Genomic DNA, 26,631 nt, shown 5'->3' with positions numbered 1-26,631 from the left:
AATAGGACTATCTTTAATTCAACTTCTACTTCTTTTTTGTACCTTACGCCAGGCGAAGTACCTAACGCAAAACCTAATTCAGGCAAGTATACGATGATCGAATAATTCTTGTCGTCCGTTCATGTACATATTTATGTACATATATGTTATAATTTTTCTGCAAATACAAGGGTTAACCCGCGACACACAACGGTTCAACTAACTTTAAAAAAAAATTCACGGTCTTAATGTAAACTATATTTTAACATTATCGGTATTCCCATTTTTAACTGGATACACCTACGTGTTAACCTGATATGTACACAAGTTCAATCAATCATTCATACTTCTCGACTGGAAAATTGAAGTTTAAACACGGAAAGAACATAAAACGGCAAATAACATTACCATTTCTCTCCAGGTATGCATGTTAATACGAAATACCGAAAAAAACATGCCAACCATTCGTATTTTACCGCCAAACAATTTATGTTCGTTTCTCTTTGAATAACTAATATCTGTGTGGCGACGCATTCGATCGACGGCGAATGGATTGTTTCCCTGGAAATATCGTGATCAGTCCTAATTCATTTCACGTTATTCCGACAATCGTCGGTGCACCGTTTAAACACCTGAGTAGGAAAGGTAATTTCAAACGATGAGTATCAAAGTTATAAATGGAGGGCTCGTTTCACGGAAACGCGTAAAAGTCGTCCTGTATTATTTATATCTCGCGCGACACGCCTTCGGCATCGTTAATTATTTTTTTTGTTTTCACCGGCCTCCCCCTCGAGCTGACCTAGTAATGGCAGAAGATAATTTTCTCCCACGTCCGTAATGCAACAATCAAAGTGTACAGGACGTTTACCAGTGGAAAACGCGAAGCACACGCGCTTTCTTTTTTTAGAAAACGAGATCTTTGCATTTCCAAGGTGTCGCGATGAATTCGAACTGACCGTGCGTCAACGTGAAAATGCTACGAAGTCCCTTGTTACGAAGCTTTCATTAACAAGATGAGTTTAATTCTTTGTATAATTAGCATTTGAACACCCTCGAAACAGTTTCAATATCGTTCAGCAATGGCTAAAGAGTGGAGAATAGAAGGTAATGAAAGAAACTCGACTCACCTGTTATTTACATTGGCAAAGACATAGACTTTACAAGAATACAGTAAATCCTCGATTAGTGTTGAAAGGCTCTTCAGCACTGAACATTAAATATTTCGTAAACTAATGACCATATCCAGCTGAAATAAATATAATTGGCTTCAGAATTCCAAGCTCTATCGCTATCCTAAACCTCGTTAAAAAGTCAGCGTTACACCTGGGGACCTCTTCTTGCCACTGCCGAGGGGCCTTCGAACACTGATAGAGGATTTACTGTAATTTATAAGACTGATCGTCAGATAAGATTGACCATCAGAACTTTCTTGTTAAACGACCACGAAAAGATGTTTAATATAACGTATTGATTAATAATTTATGGTAATCACCGTCCCGAGGCAATTTTTACGAACCCACCGTTGCAACGATATGGGCGGGTCGGTCTTGTTCTTGAACGTGCCTATACGTTTCCGTCATCTCCGAAGTTAGTTCCTATCTGTTATAATTTCATCGTTTGCTCAAACGGGACTCCACCCGTGTAATAATCATCAGCTGAAATTGGACCGATCAGCGGTTAATGCCTTTCTTATTCGTCATCGTTATGGGGGTCGCCGCCTTTAGTGACCTCTGTGAACTTGGCGGCCATAATTGTTTCACGAACCGTGCGAGTACCTCACCTTGAATAGAATAGGTCCATTAGTTTTGTTCCGTATATTGAATAATAATAATAATAATTTCATTCCATTGTGCGAAGAAAAAGTTTTGATGTCCATGAAATCTTTTTCATACCTTCAAATACCAGAAAGTAAATTAAACCGACTACAACTTTGTCCAATAACGTTATTTGATGTCATCGAGATTTTTAAAAATATTCAGTTGCCACTGTTCATTTACCTCGCCCAATATATTAAAATGGAAACACAAGGATTAAAATCTAATTCCGAATTTCTTCGATAAATCGATTTCTTTCCAACACAATTAATAGGTAACAGGTTTTTATTACTTTAATACATAGTAGAAACTCATCAAAGAGACAGTTTGCACGTGTTCTGATGATTTGGGTAGATAATCGCCGACAGCTCATAATTTTCTTTATGTAAGTTTCGATGTAGAAACGCCGGCCGCAATCCGTGGAATCTCGAGAATTGAGAAACGTCACTCTTACTGTTCACCGAAACTTGATTTTAGAAGCTAACGCCGAGAAACACGAGATCCGCGTGACCCATTTCCCCGGTGTGTTACCGTTCGAACATCATTTTCGAACGGCGACGCCTCGGTTTCAATTAATCCACTTGTTTAGTCGACTTCTTTCGCGCGATTTGCTCGGAAATCCTCTGCAACGCTGGTTTCTCTCTGTTTATACCTACATGATTACTTTGTTATTTTATATTATTACGTAATGTATCACGTGCCGCATCTAGACATAATTACAAAACTCAATTTCGATACCTTGCATCATCATTACTCATTTAATGACTTCTTATAAAAACGTGTCTTTATTTAGTATCTTACTTATAAATGGGCAGGAACGTTGATTAGTCGCAATTAGACGTTAGAAATATGCATTACAAGTATCGACTCAAGTTTCTTATATTAAATATTAGGTTGTCATAAAATGACCGTTTTTACACAGGTGTCCCCGACGTGTCTCGAGCGATTTTACTGAGCTGTACTCATTTACACTTAGAGTGTATTCAACTGTAAATACTGAACGAAAATTATCAGTGACGGTTGCGTCATTTGTAATGTGTTAAATTAAAGCATAGTTTACTGTTCTGAAAATACTGAAGTACAAGATATAGAAATAATTTTTATTTAATACGTATTTAAAACGTAGCAGTACAATTGTACGAGCGTTTTATAGCAAGTACTATGACGCTGCCTATCGTTATTGGGTCAAATATACATAAGTCTAGTTATAAACTTTTTTTGAAGTCAATTTTGATTCGAATAAACTTTGAAGTCAAATCATTCGAATAACAGCCAGTCTCTAGCTATTTTTAAATCTCAGACGATGTATCGATACTGGCGTGTTGTCGCAGCCCACCGATATATCGATCTTGAAATCACAGTGCACTAACCGTCCAAGATGGTGGCAGAGAATTCGAGGCCTTGTAGGCGCGGTTCTTTTTCTCCATTGTTTGGACAAACCAAACGGTGCCAGTACGTTTAGTAAACAACAATAGATATTTGCCGAGGGGCTCGATCTCGCTTCGTGATCGTTGATTCCCTGGAGACCTGTTCCTCATTGGTTTACACGTCAGCTGACACATGTTTATGTACAAGTCGGGTACACGCATGCAACGCACATGAAATTTCTCCTGGGAAAGTTTGCGAATTAGTGAGATTGGCTACTTGAACAATCTAGCGCGAGGACGCAATGACTGTGAATATTACGAAGTTGCAGGACAAAGGGTGGTGCGTATAAAAATGATGTATTTTGTTTACCCTTGACGGATGCAATGAAATGTGGTCGCGATATCTACCAGAAGCTACAACAGTATTCGTGTTTCGAGGCCAGGGACAAAAGATTTGACAGAAATGTGGAGTACAAATGATCTTATGAACTGTCTATACATTCTGTTTCACGATCAGTTAGCTGTTTTCTTTGCTTCATTTCCATTGTTATTTGAACACAGAAAGTGTTCTAATTCAGTGTTAACAAATGAAGTGTTCGCTAATAATTACATTTTTAGTCCTATGACCTTCCTATCCACTGTTCTGTTTTCACTGATTATAGAATGAATCAAGAAACTATTCAAGCGACACAATAGATAGAAGTTTATAATGTAAAATTTATATAAATGTACTGAATGTTACTATATTTTTGCTATTTGACAGTTCATTGAATACAAATTACAGGAATATTTAGTACACTGCAGTATTATTATGAGGCTATTCATCAATTAATTCATGTACTCTGTATCATAGATGTATTTCAGTTACAAAATCATTTGTATGTGCTCATTTCTTCATTAGAGCTTTTTGTAACAACCTCATTGTATATGTATTTCTGACCCTCATTTTGTAGAAATTTGTATGTATTAATATATATGTAAACATTTGAATTAGGTACATCACAGAACATGGTTATAAGATCGCAACCGATTGTGGAATTATTGTTGACATCCACAAAGTCATAAAGAGATTATTGGATGTAAGAATGATTCATTATATATATACATATATTGTTTTTAAAGGAAGTAATCATTTCAGTATTTCATTGTCTTAACTATTTTATAGCTTGATTTGAGAGAAATTGGTAGCGGTGAAGGTGATGCTACTGAAGGTAATATTGTGTTGCAAATACAAAAAGTACGTAATGTATCTTCTCCAAAAAATAGTGAGGACTCCCGTGCAGTTCCACGTTTATTGAAATTGTTTTTAACCGATGGTAAAAATAATTATCAGGCTATAGAAATTGAACACATCTCAGCATTGAGGTAAATAGCCAAATTACAACAGCTTGCTTACAGTTTTTATAAATAGTAGGTCTTGTCACTTGACAAATCATGTTTTAGTCTAAATACTCCACCCGGAACAAAAATATTACTTAGTTCAGGAAATTTACCAGTATCTCATGGAATTATCTTACTAAGGCCTTCACATATAATACAACTACTTGGGGGAAAAGTAATAAATCTAGTGGAAAAATGGGAATTGAATAAAGTAGGTTGTGTTGTTTGATTTTGTCATATATAAAAATGAAAAGTTTGGTTTTTAAATATATGTAATATTAATACAATTTCATAACAGAAATTGGCATCACACACAAGAGTACAGTCAGCAGAAGAAGGTGGACCTCCACCATGGATACCATTTGGTAAAAAAATTATAAAAGTTACTGAAACGGACAAAAACTTTAAAGCTTTGGCAGAGAAGGAAAAATCTAGTAAAGAAAATGCAGAATTTGAGGCTCAGCGTAAAGATGCTATAGCAGAGGCTGCTAAACAAGGTAGCAAAAAAGTTTTTGGTGGTGGAAACAAACAGGTATGCCAAAATAGAATGTTAAACATCAAATTCAATCTCACAGTAATCTTACTGTTATACATTGATTTTATAGCTTTTAGATCACAGTGTACAGAGAATAGTAGACCAAGGCTTCTCTATAGATCAAGCAGAGTGTGCCTTGAAATCCAATCGAAATAATGTTGATAGAGCATTGAAAAGTCTGCAAAAAACAACAGATAACAAACACAAGTATGCATGTTTCCTTTTATTTTAAGGAACTCAATATATAATCCCTTGATCAATAAAATTATTATAATTTTTTTTTAGTACATTTAAAGAAACACGAGAACCTCGAAATAAAAGATTTGATAAAAAATCAGAAGAAAGTAAGCCAACCAGTGGAAGAATATTTCTCTTTGATTTTCTAGAGGATAAATTACCTTTACAGTCTGAGGCTGCAGAGACTACCAATCCATCCCCAAATAATCATACACAGAATACTGAAAATAGTTATGATAGAGTTGAAACGAAAAGTAATGAAACACAAAGCGCAAGAGGTGGAAGGTATATATCTTCCAGAATAGTATGTTACTATCATTGTTGCGGCAGTCGTAATTAAACATTTCTTGGGTTTTAGTAGAGGTCAGAGAGGAGGACGCGGATACCAAGTTCCTCCAAGACATTCAGAAGAAAATAGAACTAATAAAAAACCAAACTTTAGTAACTCCAGCACTCCGCAATATTCACAGTATAATGGAGGAAACAATTCTCAACTGAATAAACCGCCAAGATTTCAAAGAAATCAAGATAATTATAATTATAATCAACAGGATACCGGAACCAAAGTATACCAAAAGTCTCAGTTGAATGAATCCCGGAATTCGGGTTTTCAAACGCGTATAGACGGCACAAACGTTAACGAAAATAGCAATTACTATAAAGGTTCGCAAGAACAACAGGGAAAAAATTTTGGTAGCCACAGGAATTATAATCATCATGAGACTGATGCCAAGAGTAGACAGACTTATGATGCTTCTTACGGTAGGCATAATCGAGCACAAGAAGATGGAACACATAGAGCTTATCCTGCAAATACAAATGATAAAAATTACAAAAACCAACTGAACAGATATCAGCCAAATGACAGTTCTGGTGGGAAGGGCACATTAGGACCCAACACCCAAAGAGGTCAGAATCATTACAGTAACAATCAAAATGCGAATGTTTCTGCTGGCAGTTCCTGGGTTTGGCGAGTAGGGGATAATTGTTTAGCGAAATATTGGGAAGATAATAGGGTAAGATATCATCTATTGTGGATGCGAAAATTATTTACACATGTTTTCGTTAAATAACTTTACAGATTTACTTTTTATTGTTGTATACACTTCATCTATGTAGTATAATCAGTATAAGAGAACCGAATGTGCAAATAGTTTTTGTATCAACTGTACATAGAAATAGAAAGGGTGAATCAAGAGAATCGGGACACGTGAATAATGCTTAATTAAAAAGTACAAAAAAATGCATGAATCAAAGTTACTAACTCTATAAACATAATTACTAAAAACTATGTACATCAGGTTTGTTAAAATATTTAAGCTTCTCAAGGTTCACTCTATATGGATAAATGTAGGAAGATTCTATATGTAGTGATATGCAATATAGTTTATTTAACATAATAAATATTTCTAAAATTTAGTATTACAACGCAAAAGTGACCGGGGTATCGGATAGAACTTGTGTCGTTCAGTTTAAAGGATTTGAAAATTTCGAAGAAGTGCTTCAAGTGGACTGTTTACCTATAACAGATGATGTATGTAAACTATAACGAGATTTGTCAATCATTTGGTATTGGCCGTAACTAATCATCGTTTTCTATTTCATTACATTAGCATCATGTTCAAGACTTGGGCGGGGATCAAAAACAATTAGATCAATGGAGCAGTAATAAACAGCTTCGTTATGAACAGACACAAAATCATATTCCTGGTAAATTAATCAATTTTTGTAAACTAAATGCATTCTCTATTTATAAATATATAGGGATACATTTTATTTATAAAAAATGGGTTTTGCAGCAGGCATGGAATTTCGAAGAAATGGAAGTGGAATGGTTCCTTCAAACAGAGCTGGTTACAATAAAAAACGTAGTCAGCAACGTAGCACCCAGCCCATTTATCAACCCCCAGCTCAACGATGTCACGGTTCTCTGCCTATGAATACTCAAAACAATTCCGTACTTTAATGTGATGTTACTCTCTTACGTTTAGCAAAAAAAATATTGGACTTCGCTGATTTATTGATTGTAGTTGTGTTATTTTCAAAGACTGACTTCATAAGACAAACGGTTACATACTCTTCACGTATAACGGATATAGATATCAGTACTGATAAAACGTAAACGAGTCCTGTGCCACAGAATAATTTATATTTGTAAACAGAAACTTGTAACGAGTGTACAATTATAGTATGAATTTATTTACTTACGCAGTGAAAGTGAAACTAACGATTAAAAACGTTAATATAAGGTGTTTACTATTTCTCTAAACATCAGAATATTTATATATTGTAGAATAATCATGTACTAATGGCGAATTGCGCAAATTTCGATATTTCGTCCACTTCCGCTAAAAACTTAACACCTACTCCGTGCGCATAATGAATATTATGCTGTGTATTATTTGTAACTAATTTGTAATTATAGTTATTTAGAATGAATTATAGTGGTGAGAATTAATATCCCATTTAAATTCACAACTTGTAACACCTTTATTATTAACCTATATCTAATCTATTAAATGACTACTACTTTTAATAATTTGAAGTGGATAGTTGACATCTATTTTCGGTTCCTTACAAACGAAAAATTAAGTCTGGGGGCGGTATTCATAGTCGCTGCCTATTCTTAAGCAAATGCTTAAGCAATTGTTGACTAAGAAGTTCTTAAACATCTACTTATTCAATAAGAACTTCTTAAGTTCTGACTCTGAATACACGAAGTCTTAAGTTCACCTTATTCGAATAAGGCAATCTTTGTTAAGAAATGCTTAAGCAAATGTTTGAGGCGCGACTATAAATCCCCCGTCCTGGAACCTGGAACAGCATTTCCACCACGACCATATACATAGATTCGGAAACTCCCGTGATGGGGGCATAGACATATATGTAATAGCTGCGTGGTCTTATAGTAGGGACTAGAGATGGCGTGAACTGCTACTTGTGAATCACTCGTGATCAATCAAAAAATCGCAATCACGGTCGTGAATGAAGTTGAATTACGACCGTGATCGTGATTCGGCGATCACTGTGATAAATCACCGTTAATGATTTTGCACGCCATTTCTAGTAGGGACAGGGGACTAGGGACTAGGGAGCATAGACAAATAGGTAGATTCCTACTATTATGCCGGAATTGACTACTTGGTGCAGCACATTCTTATTTCCTCTCTGTTAATGGTTAAGGATGTTAGGCACAATCCATAGAATGCCATAAAAGTGTTGATCCATGCATCAATCGAGAATGCGCGCCAAAATATGTGTCTGAAGGGGTACAAGTCCGTAATGAGGAATTCTTCAAGTTCGTTATTTGTATAAGATTGTGCTGTGTAAATTGATTAGAAAATGCCATTAATAAAAAAACCTATGCGTTATGCACATCCGGAAGGACATACAGATGTTTGTTACTTTACCGGTGAAAAGTGAGTAATACAATATTGAAACATTGTTGTTAAAAGATCAACGTTAGTTGGTAATAGATCTGTTTTAATTATCATTATAGCTTTTTGTTCACCTTATTATTATTATATAATAAATTTTCGAATTTATTTTAAGTTTTTTGATTGAAATTTCTGTTTTTTTTTTAAAAAAGATAAAAATTATAAGGTCTTCTAAAAATCACATAAAAAATGAAAACTTGTACACACAATTAAGAAATAATAAAGCTACACTCATACTTTAGAAAAGGCCTTGTTACTTGTGGATCTGATGGAGATGTTCGATCTTGGTTAAATTTAATGGATGATGATCCAGCTGCGAGTTGTGTTGCAGACCAAGCTATATCAGTAATATCAAAGGTACCTACAAAAGTAAAATATATACAACCTGATTTTGCAGGTATTTATGCATATACAAATTAGTTGTGAGACGTTTATTTAGTGAATTAATCTTCATATATATTTTTATTCTAGAATGGAAAAATATTTGTTGGTAATGACAATAACACAGTTCAAATACTTAATTATCCTGATCTGGAGAAAGAAGGAATAGTAACTAGATTTTCAGCACCTGTATCTGCATTAGCAACAACAAAAAACAGTAATATTATAGTATCAGGATCATGGTAACTAATATCTACATTTTTTATTTTTGTAAGATTTAGTTGATAACGTAAAATTCATATAATACCTTATGTAAACTGTATGTTAAAGCGATATGAGAATACAAGTTACTGATATCAATACATCAGATAATACAGAGCTCTTGGGTCATGAAGCTCCTATATTAGGTTTATCATTGGATCCTAAGGAAGAATTTGTGGTAAATTGCACTTATATTTCTTGAATTATTTTTTTAATGCATATTTACTAAGTAGTTGCAATAGTTCTTTAGAAAATATAATTTTGATTTTCAGGCATCATCAAGTGCAGATGGATCAGTACGAGTATGGAATATTAAAGAAAAACGTGTTGCAAATATTTGGAATAATATTGTACCCAAATGTAACTCATTTTTTACATCAAAAGTTTACTGTGTGCCTTCATTTCAAGGTAAAGATGGAAGTTGTCTTGCATATCCACATATGAAAGATGTAGTTGTAGTAGAGAGATCTTCTTGGAAGGAATTGTTTCATCTGAAATGTATCAATATCAAAACTGTAAGTTATTCATTTAAATTTTCAGCTCTAAAAAAGTCATTGTAACATCTCTTAATGTTATTATCCACAATATAGGAAATTAGTATATGTAAATTTTCTGAATGTGGTACATTATTAGCTGCCAGCACTATAAATGGGGAAATAATTGTTTGGGATGTAAAAACAAAGGATTTGATTGGTTACATTGAAAACCAACAGAATGCTAAAATTACTTCATTATCTTGGAATATTGATGCACCAGATGAAATTGCATTTTGTGATCATTTAGGTCAATTAGGATGCATTGATGTGGTGAGTATGTATTCATATTCGTAACATTCAATACTTGAATCATTCCCATCTTTTTCGTTTATTTTTAGATACTCTGTGAGAAGCTATCAAGCAATGAAGACAATGTAGAAATAAATGGACATGTAGAAGACAATGATATCTGTTTACCAGATGAGGAAGACGATGATGGAGAAAATGTTATATCTTTAGATAAAATTAAAAGGTCAGTGGACCTTGAAGAAGATCAGAAGAGTTGTTCTGAGGAAGAAACTGTGAAGTCACAACACGACACAAATGTCTTTGCACCTGAAATTAATTTGCAACCACCATTTCAGCCTGGCTCATCTCCAGTACATTTATTATCTCGTTTTATGGTAATGAAAATTAAAATATAATTTTAATTGACGTTTACATAAACGTGCTACAGAAGAATATAGGACTACATATGCAATACATAAATTTATATAGGTTTGGAACGATACTGGTATGGTAAGATGTTTTACTTCTGAAGATGGGGATGAGTCTAGCATTGAAATTGAATTTCACGATGCAACAATTCACCGTAGCATGCATATTAACAATTATTTAAGACATACTGTAGCAACTTTGTCACCATATGCACTTGCACTGAACTGTCCATCAAATAGTGACACACGAAGTAAACTTGTTGTAATTGTGTTACAAGGTTTGTATTACATTCCAAACATAAAAAAGTACAATACTAAGATGGAAATATTTATTTAAATAATTAATTCAAAACTATCACAATTCAACAATAGGTTGGGGCTCTGGAAACAAAGAATGGTCTGTAGATCTCCCAGAAGATGAAGAAGGGCAGTGTGTTGCTGCTGGTGATACTTTTGTTGCACTTGCAACATCTAAAAGGAATTTAAGAATTTTTACAGTAGGAGGCACACAACGTGAAATCATATCATTGCCCGGTCCTGTTGTTGCAATGAATGGCCTTAGGAATACGGTAGTAATTGCTTATCATAGCGGAATAGGTGCTCTTTCTTTATATATTGTTTATTATACATACTCCCGTTCATTATAGCGTAACAATATTATAATACAATGAAAATATGTAAATAGGTGCATTGGGTGATCAAAACATGAGTTTACTATGGATTCAAATTCGTGGCTTAACTTTACATAGTAAGAAATTATCTCTTCCACTGTCCCCTTCATCAGAACTTATGTGGTTAGGACTTACCGATATTGGATCTCCTGCTGTTATGGATGCTGACGATGTTATTAGAGTATATAACAAAAAATCATCTTTATGGAAAGTTGCCAGCGACTTGAATGGGCAGGTAAGAATATATATCGCATTACGTTACCAATTTTGTTGTGCATTTACAGCACATGCGAACATGCAAATTACAATTAAAGAGAAACTTTATCGAAGGTAATAAAAATTTCTATTTGCAATATCATATATTTAGCTAGAATAATTTTTAATAGACTAAAGGCAAAGCTGATCATTATTTCATCATTGGAATCAATGAACAAGAAAGTATTGCTCGGTGTGTTTTGTGCAAAGGAAGTTATTATCCACCGACAACCCCACGACCTGTGATAACAGAATTGTCTTTGATTCCGCCACTTTGCGAACCTGAAAGCGAAAAGTCTGATAAAGAATTCAAATTATGGAAACTGGGAGGCGATTCCTCAGAAGTAAACGAAGCGGTTCTAGCTCTATTCGCGGTACAATTACATTTCATTATACGTAAAATGCTGATAAATACTTGTGTACTAATTAATTTTATCTATTTAATTAGCTCGCGTGCCGGAGTAACTTGGAATATCGAGCAGTAGAATTGTGTGAACAAATAGCTTCAGAAAAAGTTATAGAATTGGCAGTCAAGTATGCCAGAAGAATAAATCGAACGGCTTTGTCGAATAAATTGGAGTCTATTGCTGACAAAAGGGACGAAGAGAATAAAAAGGAACAGGAAACCGAAAATAAAGATAATGATATAGACGAAGGGAAAAGTGACGATGAAGTTCAAAATAATGAAATTGAAGAACCCACGATTTCACTGTCTGTTCAGAAAAAACCGGAAGTAGAGATTAAGCCATTGTCCATGAGTGAAGCTTTATCGCTAAAAAGAAGCAATCCATTCTTAAAAAGTGGAAACTCGCTTGCAACCAAAGGTAATTGAATTATATTTGGTTTTTATTGTAATACTTAAAATCACTTCTGTTTCAACATGCAGGATTGGCTGGATTAGATATTACTCCTGAAAAGCCACAGAAGTTATCAGTATCAACACCCGCTCCATCAAAATCAAAAGCAAAAGAGGCAAAAGCTGGAGCAAAAAAAGAAACATTTATTAGTTGGTACGCCAAGAATAAAAAAAGTTTGCAAGAAGAATTCCCTGAATTAAGTCCTGCAGATCTGACAAAAACGGCTTTATCAAGATACAAGGAAATTGGTGCAACTCCAACAAGTAACGTTCCTCCTGAATCTACAGACACCAAGAAAAGAAAACTAAGTTCCGAAGACGAACAAAATAAACCGAAACGAGTTGCGAATAAAATACTGAGCACGTTTGCATTTGGATGATTAGTAATTTACAATTACAAAAATAATTTTATATTTTTAATTTATCTAATTAGCATTATTTATTATTCTGCGCTCGTATGGTTGCTGTTTACTACATTTATATAAATAAACAATACCATCTTTTAACAGATGTGTTCACTCATAATTATAATTTAACAACAAATTAGAAAAAAATATAAATATTTAGTTGTTGAAAGGATCGATAAAGTAGACATTTTTCACAGACTTTTCTCTCCGAGATCTACATATCGTGGTAGATCGATAAAACAGTTTAAGAGTAACGTTTGAACTCCTCTTAGTCCTCTTAAGTCTTTTAACGTGAAAGTTGCAGAGAGATCCGAGTACTCAGGCACGCAGTATATCGTGTGGCAATAATAACGACATAGTTTGAAGTTAAGTAACGAACAAAACGTGCGAACGTAATGCTGGAAATGGCAATGAAAGGTAAGTCGAGATACTTGGCATGGTTCTACATTTGTTCGTATTAACATACGAAATGCGAACGAATCTAAATATACATTTAACTTTGCGGTGGTATCCGCGCGTCTTTAATTGCATCACCCATATATACATGCGAGAAAGCAATTGAAACTTTATACATATTGGCACGGAATTTAAAAAATAATTAGGTCGATTCTCAACACTTTTTATTTTACAAGCATTTGATTTTTTTTATAAATAATAACATGGCATAGTTTTCATTAATAAATTTAATTTGTATAAAGAATACTACATAGAAGCAGAATTACATACTTATTAAACCGCGCATTTATTTTCTTCTCAAAGCTGTAAATATTTTATACTCGAAACTACTAAAATAAAAAGATCATATAAATAATTTTAAACGTTTCAATTACAATTTTCTGTCAAGTTTATCAATTTTGCATGTCACGTGTCTGTAGGTCAGTAGATTATAGAACACATTTTTTTTAAACGGATTCAACTTAGAAGATAAACTGCCGGTGTTGCCACAGAGACTGCATAAGCTAGACTCTGGACTTTTTGGTTGCTTTTAGTGGAAACATAAGTGTACCTAATAAAAATTATGTTAGTTAAAAAAAAAATTGTTTACCCTTTTATTTCGTAGTTATTTGAAAGAGTCGCAATGTTATAGTAGCGGGGCACTATTTAAAAATTTGAAGAAAAGTATGGGAATATAGCCCTATTTGTCCTCTTTATGGACAAATTTTTAAAAATATGGACATTACCCATATTAAAGTTAGTTGAAGCTGCTGCATTGAATTACACAAACTCTATCGCCCAAGCCGTGCGGTACTAGATATAGGCTAGCCGGTACGGCCCGGCCGGTCAAGCCCATGTGCTTCGACGGAGCGTTAACTTCAAATCATTTTCATATGGCCAATTTTGAAGTTTCCCAATTTTTAAAAATTTGTCCATAAAGAGGACAAATAGGACTATATCCTCAACTTTTTTCAACTTCTTAAATAGTGCCCCGCTATTATAACATTGTATTTCTTGAAGACAATTGCAAAATAAATCGTTAAAAAATATTTTTTTAACTGAAATAATTTTTATTAGGTACTCTTATGTCTCCACGATAATCACCCGCAAAGCTCATTTTGATCGGTTTGTTAGTTCAAGAGTTATGATTTATTGAAAAAAGGTTGACACTATACTTCAAGCAGTTGTAGAATCGACAATTTTCAAAATTTTCAAAAATCCTTCGAGATACGTTTATATATCACTAAAGACTACAACATATCCAAGTGTCAACAAAAATGGAAATATTACTCCAAAATATTTCACGTGGAATGCCCCAATACGGAATATTTCTAATTGGTCTGTAATGATAATTTACAAGTGAACAATTATAGTAACGAATTTTTTGTTTAATATATAAAGTTGCAGTATCACGCGACAATACGATTAATTCGTTAATGTTTAATAAAGTAATTTTAATCTAAGTTTATAATCTATTATGTTATTACATAAATTCGAAATCCTGATATTAATTCCATGTTAATTAAACAAAAATATTTCTAGAACACGCATCAGTGGATGTCATACAGAATGCAATGGGTGCTATGGGTCCATGGCACATTGTGATAGCTGTGGCTCTGTCTCTTGTAAAGTTTCCAGTTGCCTGGCATCAACTATCAATTGTATTTCTTGCACCTCCAACTAATTTTTCATGCGCAGCGCCAATATCAGCAACTAATGAGTCTACAATAATGAAGTGCTATGTAGATGTAGGAAACGGTACTATGGAAAAGTGCACAAGCTTTAAGTATGACAAGCGCACATTCAAAGAGAGCATTATAACTCAAGTGGGTTTAATGATTATATCTTTATATTGCTGCAACTTTGGGGGTGATGATATCTCTAAACATATGTGAAATTCTTTTTAGTGGGACTTGGTCTGTGATAGAGAGCAATTAGCAAATTTTGTACAGTCTTGTACAATGTTTGGAGTGCTCATTGGTAATTTAGTGTTCAGTATAATGGCTGATCGGTAAGTTATGTATTATTATACGTCGAAAAAATGAATAATAGGCACGTAAGTGTGTATATTTTTACAGAATTGGCAGAAGAAAACCATTGATGATTGCAATAGGATTGCAATCATTGACTGGATTTATCAGTGCATTTGTTCCTTGGTATGGACTATTTGTACTATTTAAATTTATTTCTGCTGTCGCTACAGGTGGTACAATGCTAGTTAGCTTTGTATTGCGTAAGTAATGAATTTTTATTGTAAAAAATTCTTACCATAAGTTTTAATATAGTTTACAAAAATATCTAAATGAATTACAGTCATGGAGATTGTAGGAGTTGAATGGCGCTCAATTATGTCGGTGCTCTTTCATATACCATTCTTGTTAGGTCACTTAATGAACCCTTTGATCTCATATTTAACACGGACATGGGATGGGTTTCAAATGGCAGTCTCCATACCTTCAATTTTTTTGTTGTCATATTACTGGTATGTAATATCGATTATACTACCAGAATCTACATTTTCGAAACACTTTTTCATTGTTAGTCACCTGTCCTTGCTAAATCAGATTATTTTCAGTACACTTTCATTCATTATAGGATTATACCTGAATCGCCAAGGTGGTTACTTGCTACTGGCAAACTATCAAGAGCAGAAAAAATTTTAATTAAAGCAGCTGACAGAAATAAAATACCTATAGAAAACGTTAAAAAAGCAATTGAAACATACGAATGCAGTGCAAGAATTAGGCAGAAACAAAATGAAGAGAAATACAATATTACACATCTGTTTAGAACTCCAAATCTAAGGTTCAAAACCATTTGTATATGTATTAATTGGTTTGTTTGTGGTAGTTGTTTCTTTGGATTGGCACAGTACATGGGTTACATCGAAGGTAACAGTTTTGTAAATGTTGCTATATCCGGTAAGTTATTTATTTGTGTTTGTATAAAAAAAATTGGAAATTTAAAAATATACCATTAAGATGCAACATCCTTCTTTCAGCTGCCGTTGAATTACCTGGAACTGTAATAGTTCTTTTCTTGATATCGCGTGTTTCACGTTTGAGGATCTTAATCAGTGGCAATATTTTATCAGGCTTAAGCTTGCTCTTATTAACTGTAATATCCGATTCAACTTTCACGGTATGCTTAGCTACTTTGGGTCTCGCGGGAATGGCTATTAGCTTTCCAACTGTATACCTATACAGTAGCGAAGCATTTCCAACTGTAATTAGAAATGTGGGTATCGGACTGGGAAGTGTTTGTGCAAGAACTGGAAGCATAATTGCACCTTATATTGCAACCATGGTAATGTTTTTCGTATTTATCTGCTGTATCTCTTTTATGGGGTATGCTAATGTCATGTTGGTTTATGTTGTTTGTCTTTAGGGAAAAATTAAACCTTGGTTACCACCAGTGGTATTTGGTATTGGACCATTACTTGGTGCCTTATTATGCTTATTGTTACCAGAAACAATGAACTGCAAGTTACCTGAAACTATTGAAGATGGTGAAAATTATGGGAAGTGAGTATAACCAATGATATAATGACATCAAAATGATTGGGTATCTTAAGATGATGTAATATAAATACTGATATGTGTTCTAGAAAAAAAAGTACACAAAGTACAGCAAAGTAATATTTGGTTTCAACAGGAAAAGGAACTAAGTTAAATCTTCCATCTAACAGATTATGACTGGATATTTTTTGGTGACACACGCTTAAGAAGACTGTTTTGATATTCTTTATCGAATACTGAATCGTTACCCGTGTTTTGTGAAAGTGTTGTAAAAATAAGTTTATCAAATACAAAAAATTAAATGTATTTAAAAATCAAATCTCAAATTTCAGGCTTGTTATACTTAAGCGTAGAGTAACAATATAGTTATACATAATAATGTTATAAGTTACAACTTGTGAAACCAGTTTTTATAATTAATGCATAAATCTATTTACAATTACATTCTTTTGAATTATTGTCTATTTACAGTATTATTAAACGTAGTATAAGTATTTATAAGAGATCATTTTATGTTATCCTCCATAAGAAGTTACATTTACTATTTGTTTCATAATATAGAAGGACAGATCTGTTTGTAATTTAATACTAAGTCTAAAAATTATGTATATACAATATTAGATAATGCAAGGATATAAAAATATACTAACAATTATGTGAATTGTTCATATAAAAAATTATCCTACATGTAAAATTTCTTATTGTTAAGACGTGCAATAATAAAAAAATAAATAATGGCACATCAACCTCTATGATATAAATAGACGTTCCCCTGTTTTGTGTCTTTATGCTATTGGAGGTTAGCAATGTAGTTTCAGATGTGAATAAAAATAGCTGCCCATACGATTATGACTTAATTCGTGGTTTGACCTGAGTGAAGTACTTTAGTAGGTAAAACATTAACTACACCACTAGTCTTCTTATGAACAGCATCAAACATATGATTGCCATATTTAACAGTATTACTTAAGGATCCTAACCAAGAAGTCATAATACCTTTAGGTGGTGTCTTTTCTAGGGTATTAGTTGTACCTAAAACACATCTTATTTCTCATTTCTCTAAAATCATGTAATCGATGTATACCATAAAAATTACTTACCCATGAAAAACTTTAAAATTGCTTTATTCACAGCATCTGGTTTTTGTTGGTGTGGAAAATGTTGTGCTCCAGAGATTACTTTCACATTAAATTTTTCAACATATTCAGAACTTTGTACAATATTTTCTATTGTAACAAGTGGATCCATGTTTCCAATTATGAGTAAAGTTCTCGTATAAATCAGTTCATTAGATTCTGTACTAAGCCTTATGAATGGAAGATTCCGATAATAGTTAATTGCACCTGTCCAATCCTCTGTATAAAATAGTCTTTGTTACCTTCAATGTATTTAAGAAATGACTAATTTACAATCTAAATATATTTACCCTTTCTACTAAATGCATACTTGTATGCTTCCATGTAATTTTTTGTATTACTTGTCTGATCCAATTGAAGGTGTTGGTAGGTGTCATTTATGATAGATAAATCTTCTTTAAGAGCATCAATTTCAGGAAGAAATGGCAATCTACTAAAGTGTATCCACCTAAAATAATATTAATAAGAAAATCTATAAAATCAATTAAACAATATATTAAGAAGTTTATCCACAGTTTGTATATACTTTGAATCAAACACAAAATTTCCAGGCAATCTGTTCCAATAAAAATTCGGATGGGGACATGAAATTGTTACGAATTTATAAATCATGTCCTCATATAAGGCAACCATATACCATCCCAATAGTCCACCCAAATCATGTCCAATTATACTGCATTGTTTCACTCCGAAGGTTAAAATAAATTGTTTTAATTCTTCCACTAAAATCTCAATTTTATATGAACGTTTGGTTGATGGCTTATCACTGTCACCAAATCCTTTCAAATCTATTGCTATTACCCTGAATAAAATAATTATTTCTGTAAGTAAGTACTTTAATAATTCTACATAATTATTTATATATTTAAATCACACCTATAATGATCAGCAAGGCATGGTATTTGTTCTCTCCAAGAAAACCAGCAATCAGGGAACCCATGCAAAAGTAATATAAGTGGTTTGTCTCTACTTCCAGCCTCTAGATAATGAAACTTTACACCCTAAGTACAGAACACACATTATTAGTGTTTTTCAATGTCAAATTGTTAGTAGTTATAATTATAATAATGCTCATATTATGATATCAGACATGTTTCCTTTTTTTAAATTACAATTTTTTGTTTACCATCTTTTATTCAATAATTAATTTTTTTTATTAGTTAATTTATTTCTGATTGAAACCTTATTCAACATAGATAAAAGTAAATTTCAAATCAGTTATTATCGAGATCGAGAAAAGAAATCCATGCAGCTGTTTGCATTTTCATCAATTAGAAAAAATATTAAAATCACCTTTACCGATTCAAATCGAACGTGTGTATCATACGATTACGTCGTAAAGAGTTATCATGGGTTGATTGTTCTTACTGTTCTTAATATTGTTTCATACATTTCATAAAATTAATAAAAATATTATTTTTATCTTACCTTTATTTTTACATAAGAATGCGTTCCCAAATTATTGTCTACTAGACAAGGCGGAGGTTTGTCCCGCTGTTGCATCATGAAGAATTTTTTGGGGTCCCAGGCCCATTTAAGAAACCGCTTCGCTATCACATATAAGCCATACACGAAAGAGAGGAAATGTAGTTTAAGTATTTCATACGTTGATATCTGAACAATCTTTTCGTATGCAATCATAGTTGTTTATAGAGAAGAATGAAAAATTATTCTTTTATTTTTTTTACGTTTAAATATCCCCTCACATTGAATTAACTCAATCTATACATTAAGCCAAATTGGTTCATACTAATTTGGATAGATTTGTACACGTATATAATATGCAAGCACGTATGCTGTTGGATGTTCACGTGTATATTCTTTCACGACAGATGGAAAAATGATCGATTGCTTTTCTTGCCTGATCAAGAGCTATGGATCAATATCGTTTAGAAGGTTAACCAAATATAAATCGTAAATTGTACGGTTTCGTTAAAACTGTCACTGTATAACTGATTAAAGCTTTCGTCTGAATATACACAATCGCAAAGGTCATCGTGAGTAGCCAAGAAGCTTTTTATCGAATTTATACGTACGTCAGACTGAACTTCACTGCTGTGGCTGCAATCAGGTGCTGTGTTCTTTGAAATTCTATTTCGTGAAAGTCTTACGACACCTATAGGAGATTTGTGGGATAAGAATTTCAAGAAAAAGTGATGAATTTATGACGAATCGCGGTTCTGTACTTTGAACGTATTGTATACATCACTTCAAACAAATTAGACCAAGATATGTGTAATCTGGTGTTGTATAAAGTCATAGTATAAAATGATATTTTCATCTGTTAATTAAATGAGTTTCTTTCTGAATAGTTACACAACCTTTCCAGCATTGTTGTTTTGATAAATTGTAACTTGCAAAATAAATAATAGCCGCTTCTTCATTTAACAATTGCGCTTCTTTCTTTTAATGTTTTTTAATTCTTTTTGACATAAGTTGTTTTATATACATCATAGCGACATGTATGTAATACAACTTATAATATATGTATATGTATGTACTTGATAAATAATAAGGTAAAATATATTCAGTCTACATCATCATCATTCATCTATACATATTTTAATGTTTTCTGCCTTATCGACAATCAGTAAACGGTTTAGCGATGGTGTATAACCACCGACTAGGTATAGGATAGACCTATCATCTTATGGGACTTCGTGTCTCATGTTCTGAAATACCGATAGTGTAAAAAGTCAGGGATTTTCTGCTGCCCTCTACGTTATGAAAACGGTGAATTTGTGAACTACGTTAAATCTAAGAAGGGACCATGGTCGTGAACGGATTCTCTTCCGTCCGTTCGCTATAAAGTAGACGTATTAGAAAGGAGTCTTGGGTTCTAATCCCGACGGACCTATATTAGTTTTTCTTCGCGTACAAAAAAGTTATTGCGTTTAATATTGTTTTTATGGATATGTATATGTATTATTATGTACATTTGAGTAAATTATTTTATTATTCCATTGTTATTACAACAGTTTAACAGTGACAACGAACGCATGCATATTTTCAAATATCGGACTAATAGTATATTTTTATTCTATATTATTACATATAAGTGAGTAATACGTATCAAAAACGTAATCGAAACACAGATTTTTATTACACCACAAACATCGCATAAAAGATATTTCGTTATATTGACATCTGTAATAATTATGGATGTTGCAAGGAAATCAATATTATTGTCATTATGGAACATATAACGAAATATCACTGTAACACTTAAAAAAGTTTTAAAGTTCCATTTATATCTTTGTCCTGTGAAAATGTTCATACTTTCAGCAACATTCATATTCCAATCAAAGAATTTACAGAATAAGGAAAAGGAATCTAAAGTAATTTTCAGTAGTTCCATACATCTTTAACTCGAATACTTTTCTAAAACATTGAAAGTACTAGACATTTTTACACTTTGAATCTCATATCGATTTCTAAAATAATCCTATTTAATTACTCGCAATAAATAAAATTTTTGGAAGTAAATAACGTGTAAGTAAATTCATATGTAAAAATTTACCAATTGCCAGAAAGTAATTGTTCGTGCGTATTAAAATTCTTACAATAGGCAGTAAAACTATTCACACTCCCATATAAATTATAAATATGTAGATGTTAATGAAAGCGGTGTATATATTCTCCCACATGTAGATTTGATAAACTATTTATGAAACTACATCTATTCTGAATTTATCTGTTACAAATATACAAATGTAAGGCAAGATATAAAAACGAATAAAACAAGAACATGTAAAAAAGTAACATTAATAAAAATGTCCATTAACGATGCATTTAGAATCAATTGTCTTGTAGTTAAGTGAAAAAATATATACTATTCCGTTTCATGTTTCATGACTGTCATATTTATCCCTTAACCTTAAACTGAAGCATCGGATATTTTTATTCTCGTGAAATCATATAGATGTAGCGTGAGTGCGACGGGTGTGAGCATGAGTGTCTGTGGATGTGCTCGCGGAACAGTTAATTTGAAATCGCGCGATGCCGAGTAAAGACAAAAGATGTAAACACTGTCATCGCGCGACAGCCGTCGAGGAGCGGAATGTGTGAGTGTGTATGTAAGGTCAACGGGCACCTGAGTTCGAAAGCAGCAGTGATTTTGCGCATGAAGAAAGGCAGTACGTTGTATGCTTGGAGACGAATTGGTATGCGAGAGACGTGTGTTACGGTTGTTGTACGGTTTGCTTAGTGTTACCATTTTGTTCTTTTCCTTATATTATCTCAACATTAATATTATTATTACTTTTATTTTTGTATTATAATACAAATAAAACCTACATAGATACACGTAATATGAATGGAATACATAACAATTCACTTGTGCTAATAATACTCAGAATTCATGCTTTATCGGTAACGTCGGATATTGACACTAAAATGGTAACAGGGCTGCGTAGCCCGATGAACGTGGGACAGAAAAAAGCAGTGGATGATAGGTCTATTCTATACCTAGTCGATGGTATAACACATCTGTTGATAATTCAAATTTCTGTTGTCACATACATGTGCCATTGTAGGACATGTGTACATATGTATGTACATACTCCATTAGCAAATTATGTACATACATACCTAGGTATGGTCTTTTTTAAAAATTTTTACTAAAAACATTTCGGTTTATGTTATACATATCATGTTTAGATACATAGAAATGAGTACAAAAAAAATTTGGCAGCGGTGGGATTCGAACCCACGCCCCCGAAGAGACTGGTGCCTTAAACCAGCGCCTTAGACCGCTCGGCCACGCTACCACGTGTGTACACATTTACTCAATATGTATATATATATATATATATCTGTCCCTTAAAAAGATTGTACTTTTTTTCAATGCGCATGTAGATTAGCTCAAAATAATAATAAAGTCATTCTGAACACACAATATTTCAAATGCATACTTTGATGTACTAAAATGTTTAAATTGTAGGCATGTATAACCTATATTACAGTAATGACTAAAATATTCATCATTTACGCATTTTTTTCTAGAGTATCGCTACCTATTCTGCTGTTAGCTACTTTCCAGTGACTGTTTTAACTTTCATACAAATAAAGGTTCTTCGTTCAGATATTTGGTGCGTCGTCGTGGATCGTTCGACGAAGTTTCAGAAACCAAAAGTATAATTTCATACTTACTGGAATGGTATACAATCTTTACGTCACGGAATTTCCTCTTTGCAGCATACTTCTTGGCATCTGTAGCGTACAGCACCATTACACATACATATGTACGAAGATTAGGATCCCGCGGAGAGACAAATTCGTAGTTTGTTGGCCACATGTCGTGGGCGTAGGTGCAACGGATTAAACAAAGGCAGTCTCCGGGCGGGGCTTTCGATCCGCTTCGTTCGCGCATGCGCGTCACGTTACCACTGGAGCACCGTGAACCAGCATGAGGTGCACAGAAGCGAGAGGAACGAACGAACGCATCCCTATTTTTTCGCGACGGCCATTTTGTACGTCGACTTAATATTCGCCTCTCATTTTCTCCCTTCGCATCTGTAACTTTATATCAGCGCGATGAAGTTCAATTGTAACACTGGTGGTCCTTTGTTCTCTCGGGTCCCGTACCCATAATCGAGTCAGTTAGCGCCCTTACGCAGCGAATACTAACGATTCCGGAGCGGATTTGTCATCGATCGGTAACAATTACCGATCCTCGTCCCCGTCGATGACAGGTGGTTAATGGAAATCGAAAGTTAATCCAATCAGATCTCACGCTCTTCACGGACACTGTTTTGACAATGTGTAAAGAGCTGTCGTAAGGTTTCGTAGCCATTATTTGCTACACAGTTGTGGGGAAATAGCTCTCTTGAAATGTTACTCTTAAAATCTTAGCGGGCTTAGATGGTATTAAGGATGAAATATTAATTGATAACGTTAGATTACGTATTATTTACAGATTAACTTTCGAAACTCAGACATTTGTAGCGATTGCACAAGAGGCCATGACTAAAAATAATGGGGTATGTTTAGACCTCTACGCATCGATTTTACTTTTTTCATCGCTTGGGATTATAATTATTTTCCTAAAAAATTATTATGTATTAAGTATGACTGAACAGTACAAAACATTAGTCCCTAGAATGTATGTGCAATAATAGATATGTACCTTATTATTTTTTATGCGTATGTACGCATTTCTCACATTCCTCAGTTCCATCAGTTCTTTGTGCTTTCCTTTTTCCGCTTGTACTTTCTATAGAATCTACAATTTCCTTATAAAACGATTCTATTTTGTACTTTACAATAAAATCACCTTCATCCCTCTTTTGGTACCTACGAAAAATGACTGTAAATTTCGGGATCGATTAAATTAGAAATCACATTACTATCTTAGTATGTAATTCGAACGTTTGCCAAAATCGACGATGTCGATTGCGGGACGAAGCGCGTGGCGCATTCGTTGTAAAATGAACGTCACTGTGGGCGTTGTTTAATTACACATTCGGTGGTATTTATAGTTGGTACCGTAATGAAAAGTCGGTGTGAGCGCGCGAACGCGATCGCGTACACGTCTGAACAAGGCGTAGGAGCATCCTAGCGGTGAATTAATCATTTCAACAGCTGCTGTCGCATTAGCGAGAGCGGATAAGACAAATGAACGTCGTGGAGCTTGTTAAGACGTAATCCGAGAGATGTGTCTGCGTCGTCTCCCGCTTCCACCATCACCTCCGTCATCCTCCGCCACCGCCGTCACATCCGTCGTCTCATCCGGGATTAGACGCCTGTGTATCAAGTCGCCATTTTGCTGGAAGATCCTCATCTGTTTACGGGGAAGGCCCATGCATTGTTTCTAGCTCGTTTCCAACGTGTCTTTATTTCTTTTTTGTTCTTTCCTGGGGCAACGAGTTGACAGCCGTATGTATTGGAATCATCGAGAGTCGATGAAACCTGGACTCCGAGCAGGCAGCATTCCATGCACCAGGAAGTACGAAGATACGATCTTCAAGCTGGTCTGTTTCCAGGTTGCACATTGTCAAACGTACGTCCTTTCGTCGGTACCCACGAGTTGCCGGCTCTCCGATGACAGATACTGTCAATGCGGGTCCCGTTGAACGATGTTAACGCGAATTGTGCGGACACGAGGCGATCTTCATCTCGTCCCATTCAACCGTGGGACAAGTTCGATGACGTGATTGTATGCAGGATTGGACATCGCGTGAATAAAATATTTCGAACCGTATGCGATAAAATATTTATACCAATTTTAAAAATGGCTTCGAACTATGTCGTTGACAGAATTGATTTTCCTGTACATGTTTTCGAGACATTTTCTATTTATTCGATTTATCTACTATTTACTTAACGCTGTACAAGGTACACGCTGTATTGTCTATTCGAGAAAAACTTCTCCAGAGACTTTCCAACGTCTTCACGCGAAAGCATTTGTTAATTCACGAGTATATCAACGGCCCTTCTTTTTCGGGCGCTTTGAATAATTTTAATCATCAGACGGATGCATTAGCGCGAAACTTTGCCAGCCCCTCTGTATATCCGGCTGTATAGATGCACGTTTCGACTTTTCAAACACAAGTACGTAGCCGAAGAAGTTCTTCGATTCTACTTCGCCTTTGTCAGACCGAGTAACGCGGCCTCTCCATTTTGTCATCCCCTAGCGGGGTTTCAATGTTGTAACCATGGAGACGTCGCGTTTCCGCAAGGGGAACGTATAAAGGGTGTCGGGCGTACGTAGGCAAGTATGGTGAGGCTGCCATTGTTAAAATTCGTGGCTGTGCTACGTGTTCAATTTGATGATAATGAAAATACGATACAGTTGCGAGCACCACGCGGTTGACGTTCCTTCGAGGCATATAACTCTGTCGTGTCACAAATTTTATTTTTCTAAAATGATACGCTTTCGCGTCTCTTAACTGTTCCTGACGTGATTTCCGCTATTCTTATTTAACACTTAACACAATAACTGTAGTGGTTTCATTTTTTATCAACTATCGTGTTTAATTTGCTCATGAACTAAATTTGTGTACTTTGTTATTCAAGACAAACGTGAAATTGTTTCATTTCTTATTTAACCCTTAAAAGCTACCATGAAAATAACCTCAAACCAACTTTGTTACGTTTATTGCGAAATATGTAAGAGAACTGATATGTTTTACAATAATATTACATATCACTACATATTGATAATATGAATAAGTACCTAAGAAGTTAGCATTACCAGTTACGTTTTTTAATAGTGTTGAAATAAAATTCGCATGTGGTGAAATTTCACCCATAGTCGTTTTTGAGGGTTAAATTTTAAGTAAGTATCGCTCACGATATGCATTTCATCATGATATTCTGTACAATAACAATCAACCAAAATGTGAAACCGCATTGTAGAGAATTGTATTATTAATAACTTTCCAATCAAGTTTCACAAACGTTATCCCGGGTCTGTGACCGTAGAGCTATCGGATACTTTGAAAGTTTGCGAGTGCGAAACGTCGAAATCAGAGAACTGAATGATTGACGAGAAAATTCGCACTCGAGCCCGTCAATCTTTCAGCGCTCCTCGGCGCGTCCTCGTCGTTAAATGGCCAATAAGTTTCATAGGAGCCATTAAGGGGTCCTTGATTCGTAATGAGATTCTCAAGGAGAGTCTTACGATCATCCCTCATTAGGACAATAGAGAGTAATAGAATGAGCCAGTCTATCGAGCGTTTTATTTGGACAACTGGTGTAATTCAGTTTCCAAAACTACAGAAATCGATTCTTTTCTTACTTACATCCTCCTCTTCTAGGATTATATCTA

The 26,631-nt window shown here is 34.2% G+C and overlaps 4 protein-coding genes and 1 non-coding gene across 5 annotated transcripts; 3 read left to right on the top strand and 2 right to left on the bottom strand.

Annotated features, from left to right (window-relative positions):
• Nucleotides 1-1,058: 1,058 nt before the first annotated feature.
• Nucleotides 1,059-7,683, top strand: LOC107185774 (tudor domain-containing protein 3). Its single transcript, XM_015573531.1, has 12 exons — nucleotides 1,059-1,083; nucleotides 3,945-4,038; nucleotides 4,155-4,239; nucleotides 4,326-4,525; nucleotides 4,604-4,751; nucleotides 4,839-5,072; nucleotides 5,146-5,282; nucleotides 5,361-5,597; nucleotides 5,671-6,328; nucleotides 6,733-6,846; nucleotides 6,926-7,022; nucleotides 7,112-7,683. Exons 1-12 carry the CDS (start codon nucleotides 1,059-1,061, stop codon nucleotides 7,276-7,278), a joined length of 2,196 nt encoding a protein of 731 aa, XP_015429017.1. The 3' UTR covers nucleotides 7,279-7,683.
• An 879-nt stretch (nucleotides 7,684-8,562) lies between these two features.
• On the top strand, nucleotides 8,563-12,852 carry LOC107185847 (WD repeat and HMG-box DNA-binding protein 1). The gene is made up of 13 exons (XM_015573619.1): nucleotides 8,563-8,731; nucleotides 8,992-9,106; nucleotides 9,221-9,372; nucleotides 9,461-9,569; nucleotides 9,664-9,906; nucleotides 9,982-10,197; nucleotides 10,266-10,550; nucleotides 10,645-10,861; nucleotides 10,956-11,180; nucleotides 11,269-11,489; nucleotides 11,641-11,883; nucleotides 11,958-12,333; nucleotides 12,396-12,852. The coding sequence occupies exons 1-13, from the start codon at nucleotides 8,655-8,657 to the stop codon at nucleotides 12,743-12,745; spliced, it is 2,829 nt and encodes a 942-aa protein (XP_015429105.1). The 5' UTR covers nucleotides 8,563-8,654; the 3' UTR covers nucleotides 12,746-12,852.
• Nucleotides 12,853-13,154: 302 nt separating this feature from the next.
• On the top strand, nucleotides 13,155-16,845 carry LOC107185773 (organic cation transporter protein-like). The gene is made up of 9 exons (XM_015573530.1): nucleotides 13,155-13,189; nucleotides 14,750-15,033; nucleotides 15,115-15,218; nucleotides 15,286-15,440; nucleotides 15,521-15,689; nucleotides 15,803-16,128; nucleotides 16,209-16,513; nucleotides 16,595-16,731; nucleotides 16,815-16,845. The coding sequence occupies exons 1-9, from the start codon at nucleotides 13,168-13,170 to the stop codon at nucleotides 16,843-16,845; spliced, it is 1,533 nt and encodes a 510-aa protein (XP_015429016.1). The 5' UTR covers nucleotides 13,155-13,167.
• Nucleotides 16,846-17,497: 652 nt separating this feature from the next.
• On the bottom strand, nucleotides 17,498-19,775 carry LOC107185820 (epoxide hydrolase 4-like). The gene is made up of 6 exons (XM_015573586.1): nucleotides 19,290-19,775; nucleotides 18,738-18,862; nucleotides 18,388-18,663; nucleotides 18,152-18,309; nucleotides 17,826-18,080; nucleotides 17,498-17,757 (listed from the first exon to the last, which is right to left on the bottom strand). Exons 1-6 carry the CDS (start codon nucleotides 19,500-19,502, stop codon nucleotides 17,579-17,581), a joined length of 1,206 nt encoding a protein of 401 aa, XP_015429072.1. The 5' UTR covers nucleotides 19,503-19,775; the 3' UTR covers nucleotides 17,498-17,578.
• Nucleotides 19,776-22,548: 2,773 nt separating this feature from the next.
• Nucleotides 22,549-22,630, bottom strand: Trnal-aag. The gene has a single exon. It is a non-coding gene; the product is annotated as a tRNA-Leu (tRNA).
• Between the last annotated feature and the right edge of the window lie 4,001 nt (nucleotides 22,631-26,631).

The sequence above is a fragment of the Dufourea novaeangliae genome, unplaced genomic scaffold (assembly GCF_001272555.1).
Source record: "Dufourea novaeangliae isolate 0120121106 unplaced genomic scaffold, ASM127255v1 scaffold56, whole genome shotgun sequence".
Taxonomy (NCBI): Eukaryota; Metazoa; Arthropoda; class Insecta; order Hymenoptera; family Halictidae; genus Dufourea; species Dufourea novaeangliae.
The sequence above is the reverse complement of the archived record's forward strand: the minus strand, read 5'-3'. Positions and strand labels throughout refer to the sequence as shown.

What these genes read in the sequence shown, in the direction of transcription:
- LOC107185774 (XM_015573531.1), top strand. Translation starts at nt 1,059, where the DNA reads ATGGCTAAAGAGTGGAGAATAGAAG. An exon ending in AAAAATGGGAATTGAATAAA is followed by an intron (nt 4,752 to 4,838) that starts GTAGGTTGTGTT and finishes ATTTCATAACAG; the next exon opens with AAATTGGCATCACACACAAG. An exon ending in CAAAGCGCAAGAGGTGGAAG is followed by an intron (nt 5,598 to 5,670) that starts GTATATATCTTC and finishes CTTGGGTTTTAG; the next exon opens with TAGAGGTCAGAGAGGAGGAC.
- LOC107185847 (XM_015573619.1), top strand. Translation starts at nt 8,655, where the DNA reads ATGCCATTAATAAAAAAACCTATGCGTTATGCACATCCGGAAGGACAT. An exon ending in AATTAGGATGCATTGATGTG is followed by an intron (nt 10,198 to 10,265) that starts GTGAGTATGTAT and finishes GTTTATTTTTAG; the next exon opens with ATACTCTGTGAGAAGCTATC. An exon ending in CCAGCGACTTGAATGGGCAG is followed by an intron (nt 11,490 to 11,640) that starts GTAAGAATATAT and finishes AATTTTTAATAG; the next exon opens with ACTAAAGGCAAAGCTGATCA.
- LOC107185773 (XM_015573530.1), top strand. Translation starts at nt 13,168, where the DNA reads ATGCTGGAAATGGCAATGAAAG. An exon ending in GCTGGAAATGGCAATGAAAG is followed by an intron (nt 13,190 to 14,749) that starts GTAAGTCGAGAT and finishes AAATATTTCTAG; the next exon opens with AACACGCATCAGTGGATGTC. An exon ending in GATGGTGAAAATTATGGGAA is followed by an intron (nt 16,732 to 16,814) that starts GTGAGTATAACC and finishes TATGTGTTCTAG; the next exon opens with AAAAAAAAGTACACAAAGTA.
- LOC107185820 (XM_015573586.1), bottom strand. Translation starts at nt 19,502, where the DNA reads ATGATTGCATACGAAAAGATTGTTCAGATATCAACGTATGAAATACTT. An exon ending in AATTTTGTGTTTGATTCAAA is followed by an intron (nt 18,310 to 18,387) that starts GTATATACAAAC and finishes ATATTATTTTAG; the next exon opens with GTGGATACACTTTAGTAGAT. An exon ending in GTATGCATTTAGTAGAAAGG is followed by an intron (nt 18,081 to 18,151) that starts GTAAATATATTT and finishes TATTTTATACAG; the next exon opens with AGGATTGGACAGGTGCAATT.